Source organism: Heptranchias perlo, unplaced genomic scaffold (genome assembly GCF_035084215.1).
Source record: "Heptranchias perlo isolate sHepPer1 unplaced genomic scaffold, sHepPer1.hap1 HAP1_SCAFFOLD_198, whole genome shotgun sequence".
NCBI classification, from domain to species: Eukaryota; Metazoa; Chordata; class Chondrichthyes; order Hexanchiformes; family Hexanchidae; genus Heptranchias; species Heptranchias perlo.
The window spans coordinates 372,506-386,592 of NW_027139214.1; the positions used below are offsets into that span (position 1 = coordinate 372,506).

Below are 14,087 nucleotides of genomic sequence, written 5' to 3' on the forward strand. Positions count from 1 at the left end.
ACTCCCCGTACTGACCGGGAGAGAGTGTCCATAACTCCCCGTACTGACCGGGAGCAGAGTGTCCATAACTCCCCGTACTGACCGGGAACAGAGTGTCCATAACTCCCCGTACTGACCGGGACAGAGTGTCCATAACTCCCCGTACTGACCGGGACAGAGTGTCCATAACTCCCCGTACTGACCGGGACAGAGTGTCCATAACTCCCCGTACTGACCGGGACAGAGTGTCCATAACTCCCCGTACTGACCGGGACAGAGTGTCCATAACTCCCCGTACTGACCGGGACAGAGTGTCCATAACTCCCCGTACTGACCGGGAGCAGAGTGTCCATAACTCCCCGTACTGACCGGGACTGAGTGTCCATAACTCCACGTACTGACCGGGAGCAGAGTGTCCATAACTCCCCGTACTGACCGGGAGCAGAGTGTCCATAACTCCCCGTACTGACCGGGACTGAGTGTCCATAACTCCCCGTACTGACCGGGAGCAGAGTGTCCATAACTCCCCGTACTGACCGGGACAGAGTGTCCATAACTCCCTGTACTGACCAGGACAGAGTGTCCATAACTCCCTGTACTGACCGGGACAGAGTGTCCATAAATCCCCGTACTGACCGGGAGCAGAGTGTCCATAACTCCCCGTACTGACCGGGACAGAGTGTCCATAACTCCCCGTACTGACCGGGAGCAGAGTGTCCATAACTCCCCGTACTGACCGGGAGCAGAGTGTCCATAACTCCCCGTACTGACCGGGACAGAGTGTCCATCACTCCCCGTACTGACCGGGAGCAGAGTGTCCATAACTCCCCGTACTGACCGGGACAGAGTGTCCATAACTCCCCGTACTGACCGGGAGCAGAGTGTCTATAACTCCCCGTACTGACCGGGAGCAGAGTGTCCATAACTCCCCGTACTGACCGGGAGCAGAGTGTCCATAACTCCCCGTACTGACCGGGAGCAGAGTGTCCATAACTCCCCGTACTGACCGGGAGCAGAGTGTCCATAACTCCCCGTACTGACCGGGAGCAGAGTGTCCATAACTCCCCGTACTGACCGGGACAGAGTGTCCATAACTCCCCGTACTGACCGGGAGCAGAGTGTCCATAACTCCCCGTACTGACCGGGACAGAGTGTCCATAACTCCCCGTACTGACCGGGAGCAGAGTGTCCATAACTCCCCGTACTGACCGGGAGCAGAGTGTCCATAACTCCCCGTACTGACCGGGAGCAGAGTGTCCATAACTCCCCGTACTGACCGGGACAGAGTGTCCATAACTCCCCATACTGACTGGGGACAGAGTGTCCATAACTCCCCGTACTGACCGGGACAGAGTGTCTATAACTCCCCGTACTGACCGGGACAGAGTGTCCATAACTCCCCGTACTGACCGGGACAGAGTGTCCATAAATCCCCGTACTGACCGGGAGCAGAGTGTCCATAACTCCCCGTACTGACCGGGACAGAGTGTCCATAACTCCCCGTACTGACCGGGAGCAGAGTGTCCATAACTCCCCGTACTGACCGGGAGCAGAGTGTCCATTACTCCCCATACTGACCGGGAGCAGAGTGTCCATAACTCCCCGTACTGACCGGGAGCAGAGTGTCCATAACTCCCCGTACTGACCGGGAGCAGAGTGTCCATAACTCCCCGTACTGACCGGGAGCAGAGTGTCCATAACTCCCCGTACTGACCAGGACAGAGTGTCCATAACTCCCCGTACTGACCGGGAGCAGAGTGTCCATAACTCCCCGTACTGACCGGGAGCAGAGTGTCCATAACTCCCCGTACTGACCGGGAGCAGAGTGTCCATAACTCCCCGTACTGACCGGGACAGAGTGTCCATAACTCCCCGTACTGACTGGGGACAGAGTGTCCATAACTCCCCGTACTGACCGGGACAGAGTGTCTATAACTCCCCGTACTGACCAGGACAGAGTGTCCATAACTCCCCGTACTGACCGGGACAGAGTGTCCATAACTCCCCGTACTGACTGGGAGCAGAGTGTCCATAACTCCCCGTACTGACCGGGAGCAGAGTGTCCATAAGTCCCCGTACTGACTGGGGACAGAGTGTCCATAACTCCCTGTACTGACCGGGAGCAGAGTGTCCATAACTCCCCGTACTGACCGGGAGCAGAGTGTCCATAACTCCCTGTACTGACTGGGGACAGAGTGTCCATAACTCCCTGTACTGACTGGGGACAGAGTGTCCATAACTCCCCGTACTGACCGGGACAGAGTGTCCATAACTCCTGTACTGACCGGGAGCAGAGTGTCCATAACTCCCTGTACTGACTGGGGACAGAGTGTCCATAACTCCCTGTACTGACCGGGGACAGAGTGTCCATAACTCCCCGTACTGACCGGGACAGAGTGTCCATAACTCCCCGTACCGACCGGGGACAGAGTGTCCATAACTCCCCGTACTGACCGGGACAGAGTGTCCATAACTCCCTGTACTGACCGGGGACAGAGTGTCCATAACTCCCCGTACTGACCGGGACAGAGTGTCCATAACTCCCTGTACTGACTGGGGACAGAGTGTCCATAACTCCCCGTACTGACCGGGGACAGAGTGTCCATAACTCCCCATACTGACCGGGAGCAGAGTGTCCATAACTCCCTGTACTGACTGGGGACAGAGTGTCCATAACTCCCCGTACTGACCGGGACAGAGTGTCCATCACTCCCCGTCCTGACCGGGACAGAGTGTCCATAACTCCCCGTACTGACCGGGACAGAGTGTCCATAACTCCCCGTACTGATCGGGACAGAGTGTCCATAACTCCCCGTACTGACCGGGACAGAGTGTCCATAACTCCCCATACTGACCGGGAGCAGAGTGTCCATAACTCCCCGTACTGACCGGGACAGAGTGTCCATAACTCCCCGTACTGACCGGGACAGAGTGTCCATAACTCCCCGTACTGACCGGGAGCAGAGTGTCCATAACTCCCCGTACTGACCGGGACAGAGTGTCCATAACTCCCTGTTCTGACTGGGGACAGAGTGTCCATATCACATTACGATACTGGACAGGAACATGTGTGATGATGGGACTGGGACTGGGACACCCTGTGGTTGTATTAGGAAAAAGAGGGTGGTCAGGAGCAGTGTTGACTCCTTCAAAACTGGGGATATTGTCATTGACAATGGGGAAATGGCGGACATGTTGAACAATTACTTTGCGTCAGTATTTACAGTGGAAAAAGAGGATAGCATGCCGGAAATCCCAAGAAAACTTATATTGAATCGGGGACAGGGACTCGATAAAATTAACATAAGTAAAACAACAGTAATGAAGAAAATAATGGCACTAAAGAGTGACAAATCCCCAGGACCAGATGGTTTCCATCCCAGGGTTTTGAAGGAAGTCGGTGAGAACATTGCGGATGCCCTAACTGTAATCTTTCAAAGTTCTCTCGATTCAGGAACTGTCCCTCTAGATTGGAAAATTGCACATATCACTCCGCTTTTTAAGAAAGGAGAGAGAGGGAAACCGGGGAATTATAGACCAGTTAGCCTAACATCTGTTGTGGGGAAAATGCTGGAGTCTATAATTAATGATAGGGTGACTGAACACCTCAAGACTTTTCAGTTAATCAGAGAGAGCCAGCATGGATTTGTGAAAAGTAGGTCGTGCCTGACAAACCTGATTGAATTTTTTGAAGAGGTGACTAAAGTAGTGGACAGGAGAATGTCAATGGATGTTATTGATATGGACTTCCAGAAGGCATTTGATAAGGTCCCACAAAAGAGACTGTTAGCTAAGATAGAAGCCCATGGAATCGAGGGAAAAGTACGGACTTGGTTAGGAAGTTGGCTGAGCGAAAGGCGACAGAGAGTAGGGATAATGGGAAGGGACTCACATTGGCAGGATGTGACTAGTGGAGTCCCGCAGGGATCTGTCTTGGGGCCTCAATTATTCACAATATTTATTAACAACTTCGATGAAGGCATAGAAAGTCTCATATCTAAGTTTGCCTATGACACAAAGATTGGTGGCATTGTAAGCAGTGTCGATGAAAACATAAAATTACAAAGCGATATTGATAGATTAGGTGAATGGGCAAAACTGTGGCAAATGGAATTCAATGTAAACAAATGTGAGGTCATCCACTTTGGATCAAAAAAGGATAGAACAGGGTACTTTCTAAATGGTAAAAAGTTAAAAACTGTGAATGTCCAAAGGGACTTCGGGGTTCAGGGACATCGATCATTGAAGTGTCATGAACAGGTGCAGAAAATAATCAAGAAGGCAAATGGAATGCTGGCCTTTATATCTAGAGGACGAGAGTACAAGGGGGCAGAAGTTATGCTGCAGCTATACAAAACCCTGGTTAGACCGCACCTGGAGTACTGTGAGCAGTTCTGGGCACCGCACCTTCAGAAGGACATATTGGCCTTGGAGGGAGTGCAGCGTAGGTTTACTAGAATGATACCCGGACTGCAAGGTTTAAGTTACGAGGAGGGATTACACAAATTGGGGTTGTATTCTCTGGAGTTTAGAAGGTTAAGGGGTGATCTGATCGAAGTTTATAAGATATTAAGGGGAACAGATAGGGTGGATAGAGAGAAACTATTTCCACTGGTTGGGGATTCTAGGAGTAGGGGGCACAGTCTAAAAATTAGAGCCAGAGCTTTCAGGAGCGAGATTAGAAAACATTTCTACACACAAAGGGTGGTAGAAGTTTGGAACTCTCTTCCGCAAACGGCAAATGATACTAGCTCAATTGCTAAATTTAAATCTGAGAAATTGCTAAATTTAAATGTGCGATAGATAGCTTTTTGGCAACCAAAGGTATTAAGGGATCTGGGCCAAAGGCAGGTATATGGAGTTAGATCACAGATCAGCCATGATCTTATCAAATGGCGGAGCAGGCACGAGGGGCTGAATGGCCTACTCCTGTTCCTCTGGTTCTATGAAACGTTACACTTTGGACCCAAACCTGCCCCTTTCCTGCCCAGGTACAGCCAGAACCGACATGAAAAAACAGACAATCAAAACCTTCATCACTGGCACAAACTTAACTAAAGATAAACTCGTTCTAATGTCTTCAATGAATATCTATTTTGTCCTTAATGACTGAAGGTGGTTGTTACTGGATTCAGTCTCGCTGAATAATAACAGGGAGACTCAGTCAGATACTGGATTACACAGTTTGTCTTTCAAACACTCAACCTACTCGAATTACTGAAATCCCATAATAACAGCCTGTCACCAGCCTCCCCCCATTAAATCATCGGCTCCACAGACCAGATTCCAGCTAATTAGCGTTCGCTCGGCTTCGAGCTCCAACCCGGGCAGTGATTCGACCCGGAGAAGCGATTGATTGAACCGACATTGGCTCCCGGTCCAGCAACGCCTCGCAATTAAAATTCTCATCCTCACATTCAAATCCCTCCCTGGCCTCGCCCCTCCCTATCTCTGTTACCCCCTCCAGCCCCTCGCTCCTCCATATCTCTGTAACCTCCTCCAGCCCCTCGCTCCTCCATATCTCTGTAACCTCCTCCAGCCCCTCGCTCCTCCCTATCTCTGTAACCTCCTCCAGCCCCTCACCCCTCCCTATCTCTGTAACCCCCTCCAGCCCGACAACCCTCCCTATCTCTGTAACCTCCTCCAGCCCTACACCCCTCCCGATCTCTGTAAACCCCTCCAGCCCTGCACCCCTCCCTATCTCTGTAAACCCCTCCAGCCCTACACCCCTCCCGATCTCTGTAAACCCCTCCAGCCCTACACCCCTCCCTATCTCTGTAACCTCCTCCAGCCCCTCAACCCTCCCTATCTCTGTAACCCCCTCCAGCCCCTCGCCCCTCCCTATCTCTGTCACCCCCTCCAGCCCTACACCCCTCCCTATCTCTGTAACCTCCTCCAGCCCTACACCCCTCCCTATCTCTGTAACCTCCTCCAGCCCTACACCCCTCCCTATCTCTGTAACCTCCTCCAGCCCTACACCCCTCCCTATCTCTGTAACCCCCTCCAGTCCGACACCCCTCCCTTTCTCTGTAACCTCCTCCAGCCCTACACCCCTCCCTATCTCTGTAACCTCCTCCAGCCCTACATCCCTCCCTATCTCTGTAACCTCCTCCAGCCCGACACCCCTCCCAATCTCTGCAACCCCCTCCAGCCCTACACCCCTCCCTATCTCTGTAACCCCCTCCAGCCCTACACCCCTCCCTATCTCTGTAACCTCCTCCAGCCCGACAACCCTCCGAGATCTCTGCGCTCCTCCAATTCTGGCCTCTTGCGCATCCCCAATTTTAATCGCTCCACCATTGGCGGCCGTGCCTTCAGCTGCCTGGGCCCTAAGCGCTGGAATTGCCTCCATGAACCTCTCCACCTCTCTCTCTCCATTTTAAGACCCTCCTTAAAACCCACCTCTTTGACCAAGCTTTTGGTCACCTGTCCTAAGATCTCCTGATGTGGCTCGGTGTCAGTTTTTGTCTGATTGGTGGAGAGGCGGAGATGGAAGTGTCTGGTTGCTTGTCTCTCGGACCCACTTATTGTCCCGTGCAGTCTCGAGTCGATGTGTTTGTGCGCACAGCACAGATGTTCTGTTCAGACCGCGCATTGTTCTCCATCTGGGATTAATCTTTGGTGATTTCTCCTGACGCAGCTCATCCAAAGCAAGGTCAGACACGGCCAAGTATCTCATCACTAGAGGTCACTAACACAAAGCAAGGTCAGACACGGCCAAGTATCTCATCACTAGAGGTCACTAACACAAAGCAAGGTCAGACACGGCCAAGTATCTCATCACTAGAGGTCACTAACACAAAGTAAAGTCAGACACGGCCAAGTATCTCATCACTAGGGGTCACTAACACAAAGCAAGGTCAGACACGGCCAAGTATCTCATCACTCGGGGTCACTAACACAAAGCAAGGGAGGAGCTCTCAAACAATGCTACTGGCTTAGAGCAGAAAGATGGAGAAAGAAGGACTTGCATTTATATTGCGCCTTTCACAATCTCAGGCTGTCCCAAAGCGCTTTACGGCCAATTAAGTACTTTTAGAAGTGAGGTCAGTGTTGTAATGTAAGAAACGCAGCAGGCAATTTGCACACAACAAGATCCCACAAACAGCAATGAAATAAATGACAAGATAATCTGTTTTTTGAGGTTGGTTTAGGGATAAATATTGGCCAGGACACCGGGAGAACTCCCCTTCTCTTATTCAAAATAGTGCCATGGGAACTTTTCCGTCCACCTGAGAGGGCAGACAGGGCCTCGGTTTAATGTCTCAGCAGAAAGATGGCACCTCCGACAGTGCAGCACTCCCTCAGCACTGACCCTCCGACAGTGCAGCGCTCCCTCAGTACTGACCCTCCGACAGTGCAGCACTCCCTCAGTACTGACCCTCCGAAAGTGCAGCACTCCCTCAGTACTGACCCTCCGACAGTGCAGCACTCCTTCAGAACTGACCCTCCGACAGTGCAGCACTCCCTCAGTGCTGACCCTCCGACAGTGCAGCACTCCCTCAGTGCTGACCCTCCGACAGTGCAGCACTCCCTCAGTACTGCTCTGGAGTGTCAGCCTGGATTTTTTGTTCAAGTCTCTGGAGTGGGACTTTAACCCACGTCCTCCTAACTCAGAGGCGAGAGTGCGACCCTCTGAGCCACAGTTGAAAGGCCCCTCACTTGGAAGCCCTGTATAAAACCCACCACCGGACTCTATAAACCCTGGAACGTTCCCATCCATCGCCATCTGCCTGATTCAATGTGACCGTATCGAGCCAGGAGTCTGATGTTCTCCCCTCACTGCTAAAAGTCTCAGTGTTTCCCCTCCCTCCCATTCCAGACATTTCCTCTCCGCCTCACATTCCTGCAGCATGTGACCCACTCACAGTTTGCGACCCGTCTACGTCCTGTCTACGTCCCGTCTACACTTTCTGTCTTTTCCTTGCAAGACTGCGAATGTTTCGGCCACTCGAACCGGTGCAGTTACATCGAGCTGCTCACCACCACCATTTGCGTGAGCTGTAAGCACAACACGAGAGGCCGACACTGCCAGTTGTGCCGACTGGGCTATCACCGAAACCCGTCAGCAGAGCTGGACCATCACAACGTTTGCCTCGGTCAGTTCCTGTTACAATCTCCGCTCTCGCCTCCTTCCTTCACCCTTCAGATTTCAGCCCAAAACAAGATAAAGAAACAAAAAGGAACCTGCGATAGGGCTGAGCAAAAGGAATCAGCTCCCCTTTCCCCAGAGATCAGACCCGGTCCGACCTTTCCCCAGAGATCAGACCCGGTCCGACCTTTCCCCAGAGATCAGACCCGGTCCGACCTTTCCCCAGAGATCAGACCCGGTCCGACCTTTCCCCAGAGATCAGACCCGGTCCGACCTTTCCCCGGAGATCAGACCCGGTCCGACCTTTCCCCGGAGATCAGACCCGGTCCGACCTTTCCCCGGAGATCAGACCCGGTCCGACCTTTCCCCGGAGATCAGACCCGGTCCGACCTTTCCCCAGAGATCAGACCCGGTCCGACCTTTCCCCGGAGATCAGACCCGGTCCGACCTTTCCCCAGAGATCAGACCCGGTCCGACCTTTCCCCAGAGATCAGACCCGGTCCGACCTTTCCCCAGAGATCAGACCCGGTCCGACCTTTCCCCGGAGATCAGACCCGGTCCGACCTTTCCCCAGAGATCAGACCCGGTCCGACCTTTCCCCAGAGATCAGACCCGGTCCGACCTTTCCCTAGAGATCAGACCCGGTCCGACCTTTCCCCAGAGATCAGACCCGGTCCGACCTTTCCCTAGAGATCAGACCCGGTCCGACCTTTCCCCAGAGATCAGACCCGGTCCGACCTTTCCCCGGAGATCAGACCCGGTCCGACCTTTCCCCGGAGATCAGACCCGGTCCGACCTTTCCCCAGAGATCAGACCCGGTCCGACCTCTCCCCGGAGATCAGACCCGGTCCGACCTTTCCTCAGAGATCAGACCCGGTCCGACCTTTCCCCAGAGATCAGACCCGGTCCGACCTTTCCCCAGAGATCAGACCCGGTCCGACCTTTCCCCAGAGATCAGACCCGGTCCGACCTTTCCCCGGAGATCAGACCCGGTCCGACCTTTCCCCAGAGATCAGACCCGGTCCGACCTTTCCCCGGGGATCAGACCCGGTCCGACCTTTCCCCAGAGATCAGACCCGGTCCGACCTTTCCCCGGGGATCAGACCCGGTCCGACCTTTCCCCAGAGATCAGACCCGGTCCGACCTTTCCCCGGAGATCAGACCCGGTCCGACCTTTCCCCGGAGATCAGACCCGGTCCGACCTTTCCCCGGAGATCAGACCCGGTCCGACCTTTCCCCGGAGATCAGACCCGGTCCGACCTTTCCCCGGAGATCAGACCCGGTCCGACCTTTCCCCGGAGATCAGACCCGGTCCGACCTTTCCCCAGAGATCAGACCCGGTCCGACCTTTCCCCGGGGATCAGACCCGGTCCGACCTTTCCCCAGAGATCAGACCCGGTCCGACCTTTCCCCAGAGATCAGACCCGGTCCGGCCTTTCCCCAGAGATCAGACCCGGTCCGACCTTTCCCCAGAGATCAGACCCGGTCCGACCTTTCCCCGGGGATCAGACCCGGTCCCACCTTTCCCCAGAGATCAGACCCGGTCCGACCTTTCCCCGGGGATCAGACCCGGTCCGACCTTTCCCCGGAGATCAGACCCGGTCCGACCTTTCCCCAGAGATCAGACCCGGTCCGACCTTTCCCTCGCGATGAGGCCTGGCCCTGAGGTAAATTGAAAGCCCTGTGTTGTGACGATATAATCATTGCTTCCCTGTCTCCATTGTTTTTCTGGAATTTGTATGTTGTTTGTACTCTCGGCAAACGAACATCCTTCATCGTAGCAGCATCACTCGCCTCTGCTCAATGTTACCCTCCCCCATTGTCTAACATCAATGTTCTCTCTCCATTTCCTCATCTCCTTCCCATTCTCCACACATAGAATTACAGAGAATGTACAGCACAGAAACAGGCCATTCGGCCCAACTGGTCTATGCCAGTGTTTATGCTCCACACGAGCCTCCTCCCACCCTCCTTCATCTCATCCTATCAGCATATCCTTCTATTCCTTTCTCCCTCATGTGTTTATCGAGCTTCCCCTTAAATCCATCTACACTATTCGCCTCAACTACTCCTTGTGGGAGCGAGTTCCACATTCTCACCACTCTCTGGGTCAAGAAGTTTCTCCTGAATTCCCTATTGGATTTATTAATGACAGTCTTATATTCATGGCCCCTCGTTTCGGTCTCCCCCACAAGTGGAAACATCTTCTCTCCGTCTATCTTATCAAACCCTGTCATAATTTTGAAGACCTCTATCAGGTCACCCCTCAGTCTTCTCTTTTCTTGAGAAAAGAGCCCCAGCCTGTTCAATCTTTCCTGATATTTATAACCTCTCAGTTCTGGTATCATCCTGATGAATTTTTGCACCCTCTCCAGTGTCTCTCTATCCTTTTTATAATATGGAGACCAGAACTGTGCACAGTTCTCCAAGTGTGGTCTAACCAAGGTTCTGTGCAAGTTTAACATAACCTCTCTGATTGTGAATTCTCTCCCTCTAATAATGAACCCCGGAGCTTGGTTTGCTTTTTATGGTCTTGTTAACCTGCATTAATCCTTTGCAGTCGCCCCAAGGAGTGGAACACGGGCCGTGTCCAATCAGTGTGTGGACGATTGACGCTGTTTGTAAACTGTTGGAGACTTGTTTCCCCCCAGAGTCGGCTCGTCCCCTGTCCTGGGCCCGAGTCATTTGTGTCCCTGAGGTTGTGTCGATGGGTTTTATTGGGAACAGCCATGTGCAGTGTGTGTGTTGTCTTGTTTCTGCAGACTGTCAGTGTCACCCCTATGGCTCACTCCATGATCGCTGTAATGAGACGGGATATTGTGACTGTAAGGAGGGGACAGCAGGGCCCAAGTGTGACAAGTGCCTGCCCGGATATTACTGGCACAGGGGCTGCCGAGGTAAGTAACCGTTCCAGCACCAGACCCTCCCTCACTCCGCCTGGCTCCTGTGTGTCAGGGTCAGCAGTGGATCCGAGAGCAGAGATACCAGGGGGGGAAAGACAAAGGCTTTTAGACAAGGAACCCTCCTGGGTTCCCCCATCACCCTGAGAAACAATTAGTGGCACAGCTCCTCGCAAAGGGAGGGACTGGAGTTCAGTGAGGAGCATTTCATAGAATCAGACAGCACACAAGGAGGCCATTCAGCCCATCGAGGCTGTGCTGGCTCTTTGAAAGAGCGATCCAATTAGTCTCACTCCCCTGCTCTTTCCCCATAGCCCTGCAAATTTTTCCTTTTCAAGTATTTATCCAGTTCCCTTTTGAAAGTTATTATTAAATCTGCTTCCACCGCCCTTTCAGGCAACGCATTCCAGATCAGAACAACTCGCTGTGTCAAAAAATTCTCCTCATCTCCCCTCTGGTTCTTTTGCCAATTCCCTTAAATCTGTGTCCTCTGGTTACCGACCCTCCTGCCACTGGAAAGTTTCTCTTTATTTACTCTATCAAAACCCCTCATAATTTTGAACACTTCTATTAAATCTCCCCTTAACCTTCTCTGCTCTGAGGAGAACAATCCCAGCTTCTCCAGTCTCTCCACATAACTGAAGTCCCTCATCCCTGGTACCATTCTGGTAAATCTCCTCTGCACGCTCTCCAAGGCCTTGACATCTTTCCTAAAGTGTGGTGCCCAGAATTGGACACAATAATTTGACACAGAATTTAACCCTCAGTCTCTCCTTCAGTATTTAACCATCAATTTAGTCCCATTCACCCATCACCCCTGTGATCTCTGACCTACATTGGCTCCTGGTCCAGCAACACCTCAATTTTAAGATTCACATCCTCACATTCAAATCCCTCCGTTGCCTCACCCCTCCCTATCTCTGTAACCTCCTTCAGCCCTACACCCCTCCGAGATCTCTGCGCTCCCCCAATTCTGGCCTCTTGCACATCCCTCATTTCCTTCACACCCCCATTGGCGGCCGTGCCTTCAGCAGTCTGGACCCTAAACTCTGGAATTCCCTCCCTAAACCTCTCCCCCTCTCCCCCTCTCTCTCCTCCTTTAAGACGCTCCTTAAAATCTACCTCTTTGACCAAGCTTTTGGTCTCCTGTCCTAATATCTCCGTATGTGGTTCAGTGTTAATTTTGGTCTGATTTACGCTCCTGTGAAGCACCTTGGGCCGTTTTACTACGTTAAAGGCGCTATATAAATGCAAGTAGTTGTTGGTGTAACAGTGAAACACTGGGAGCGGCGACAGTTCAAACAATCTCTGAGGTCAGGAGATTTTCAGTGACCTGACGTTTCTTTTCTCTGACCTCTTGCAGCCGGCGTGTGCGATAACTTGCTGACGCGGTGTCAGAACGGAGGAGTGTGCGAGGACAATGGGAGGTGTCGCTGTCCCGCTCCCTACACCGGGCTCCTGTGTGAGAAAGGCCAGTGTGGGAAGGAAGCAGGAGGGTGTGTCTCCCAATCCCCCCGGGACCCCACCTTACACCGGGTGCTGCTGTCACTCACTGCGCTGCTAACCACCGCTAACGGACGCCCGGCGCTCTGACCCGCTTCCAGCGCCACGGACGCTCACGGGAAGGTGCAAAGAGCGGAGGAGAATCCAGCGTTTACTGCGTCCCCGTTAAACACGGTCCCCGCCCTCCGGCCCGGGAAAGGCAAACTGTAACCCAGGCCTGAGCCCACCCACCCACCCACCGAGCCCGACTGTATCTCTGAGCCCTGAAGGAATGGGCAGTCAGTGGGGACTGTACTTTCAGACCCCCCGCCGGAGGGAGGGAGGGAGGGAGGGAGGGAGGGAGGGAGCTGCTAATATTCATTCTCCAATCGCCAGCCTGGCCTCGGATGGCCAGCTTTGGGAAAGAAGAAAGAAAGAAAGACTTGCATTTATATAGCGCCTTTCACCACCTCAGGACGTCCCAAAGAGCTTTACAGCCAATGAAGTACTTTTGAAGTGTCGTCACTGTTGGAATGTAGGAAACATGGCAGAAAATTTGTGGAGCTCAGAGGAGGCCGTTCCCCGCTCTGGTACAGCCCTCGCTCGCTCGCCCCTCACTCACTCACTCCCTCCCTCACACACACTTCCTCACTCACTCACTCCTCACTCATGCACGCACTCGCTCCCTCACTCACTCCCCAACTCATCACTCGCTCCCTCACTCACTCACTCCTCCCTCTCTCACTCCTCACTCCCTCCCTTCACTCCACTCACTCACTCCTTCCGTCACTCCTTCCCTCTCCCTCCCTCCCTCACTGCGAGGGATTGCTGTCGGTACATCGTGACCTGAGGAAATCTGTGGGCCGGCTTCGAGCGGCCTACACCCTGGGCTTTAGTGACCGTTGTGTGTAATCCTGGAGCGCATCAGAGCGATGGGGGAATAATCCTGAGCAGTGAGTGGAGAGTGTTAGTGCGTTTATCGATTCTTTTGTATTAAGATGAAGTTATTTTCTTGCAATCCCACAATGTTCCATGTAGTTTTTGTATGAATCGCGGTTTGTGTTGATGAATATATCTCTCACTGTGTAATTCCCAGCGACGGGGGGAATGAGACGGTTTTATTTTATTTGTATGATTTTCCTGTGCACAGATTTCTCTGTAACTGCAACGTGCTGACATCAAAGAATCTGAGTTTACAGCTCTGGAAAGTGTCATAAGATCCAGGAAAGGATTTGATGCTTTACTCTGGACAACAATAAAAGCTGCTGCAGAAAGTGTCCTGGTCTCCTGATCTGGGTCCTGACTGTGTGTCTGTGGGAAGGGGTTCAGGGGGAGGGGGAGGGGTTCAGGGGGTTAGGAAGGGGCTGAGGGGTCAGGAAGGGGGCTCAGGGTGGAGCGGAAGGGCTTTCGGGGAAGGGGTTGAGGGGTTCGGGGGGAGTGTCCCGGGTCGGTTCCGGTCCCGGGTTCCCTGATTCCAGGAGCTGGTTGAACGGGAGCCATCGACAGATTGGGCCGCATTGCACTCTGGGAGATTGAGTGACCTGACCCCGTGACCCCAGACAGTCGGCGGAGGGGGAGGGGGAGGGGGGGGGGAGGGGGAGGGGGAGGGGGCGAGGAGGGGGAGGGGGGCAAGG

At 53.2% G+C, this 14,087-nt stretch overlaps 1 protein-coding gene across 3 annotated transcripts in view; it reads left to right on the plus strand.

Moving 5' to 3' along the window:
- Nucleotides 1–12,722, plus strand: part of LOC137309971 (netrin-G1-like) — a 63,647-nt gene extending 50,925 nt beyond the window's left edge. The window contains exons 4-8 of one of the 3 annotated variants that reach the window (XM_067977972.1): nt 6,839–6,870; nt 7,604; nt 7,911–8,078; nt 10,834–10,968; nt 12,335–12,722. In XM_067977972.1, coding sequence (XP_067834073.1) covers nt 6,839–6,870; nt 7,604; nt 7,911–8,078; nt 10,834–10,968; nt 12,335–12,564 — 566 coding nt within the window. In that variant the 3' untranslated portion in view covers nt 12,565–12,722. Of the gene's footprint in view, nt 1–6,634; nt 6,737–6,838; nt 6,871–7,603; nt 7,605–7,910; nt 8,079–10,833; nt 10,969–12,334 lie in introns of all 3 variants that reach the window. The other 2 variants (XM_067977973.1, XM_067977974.1) reach the window with 2 other exon arrangements.
- The last annotated feature ends 1,365 nt before the right edge of the window (nt 12,723–14,087 follow it).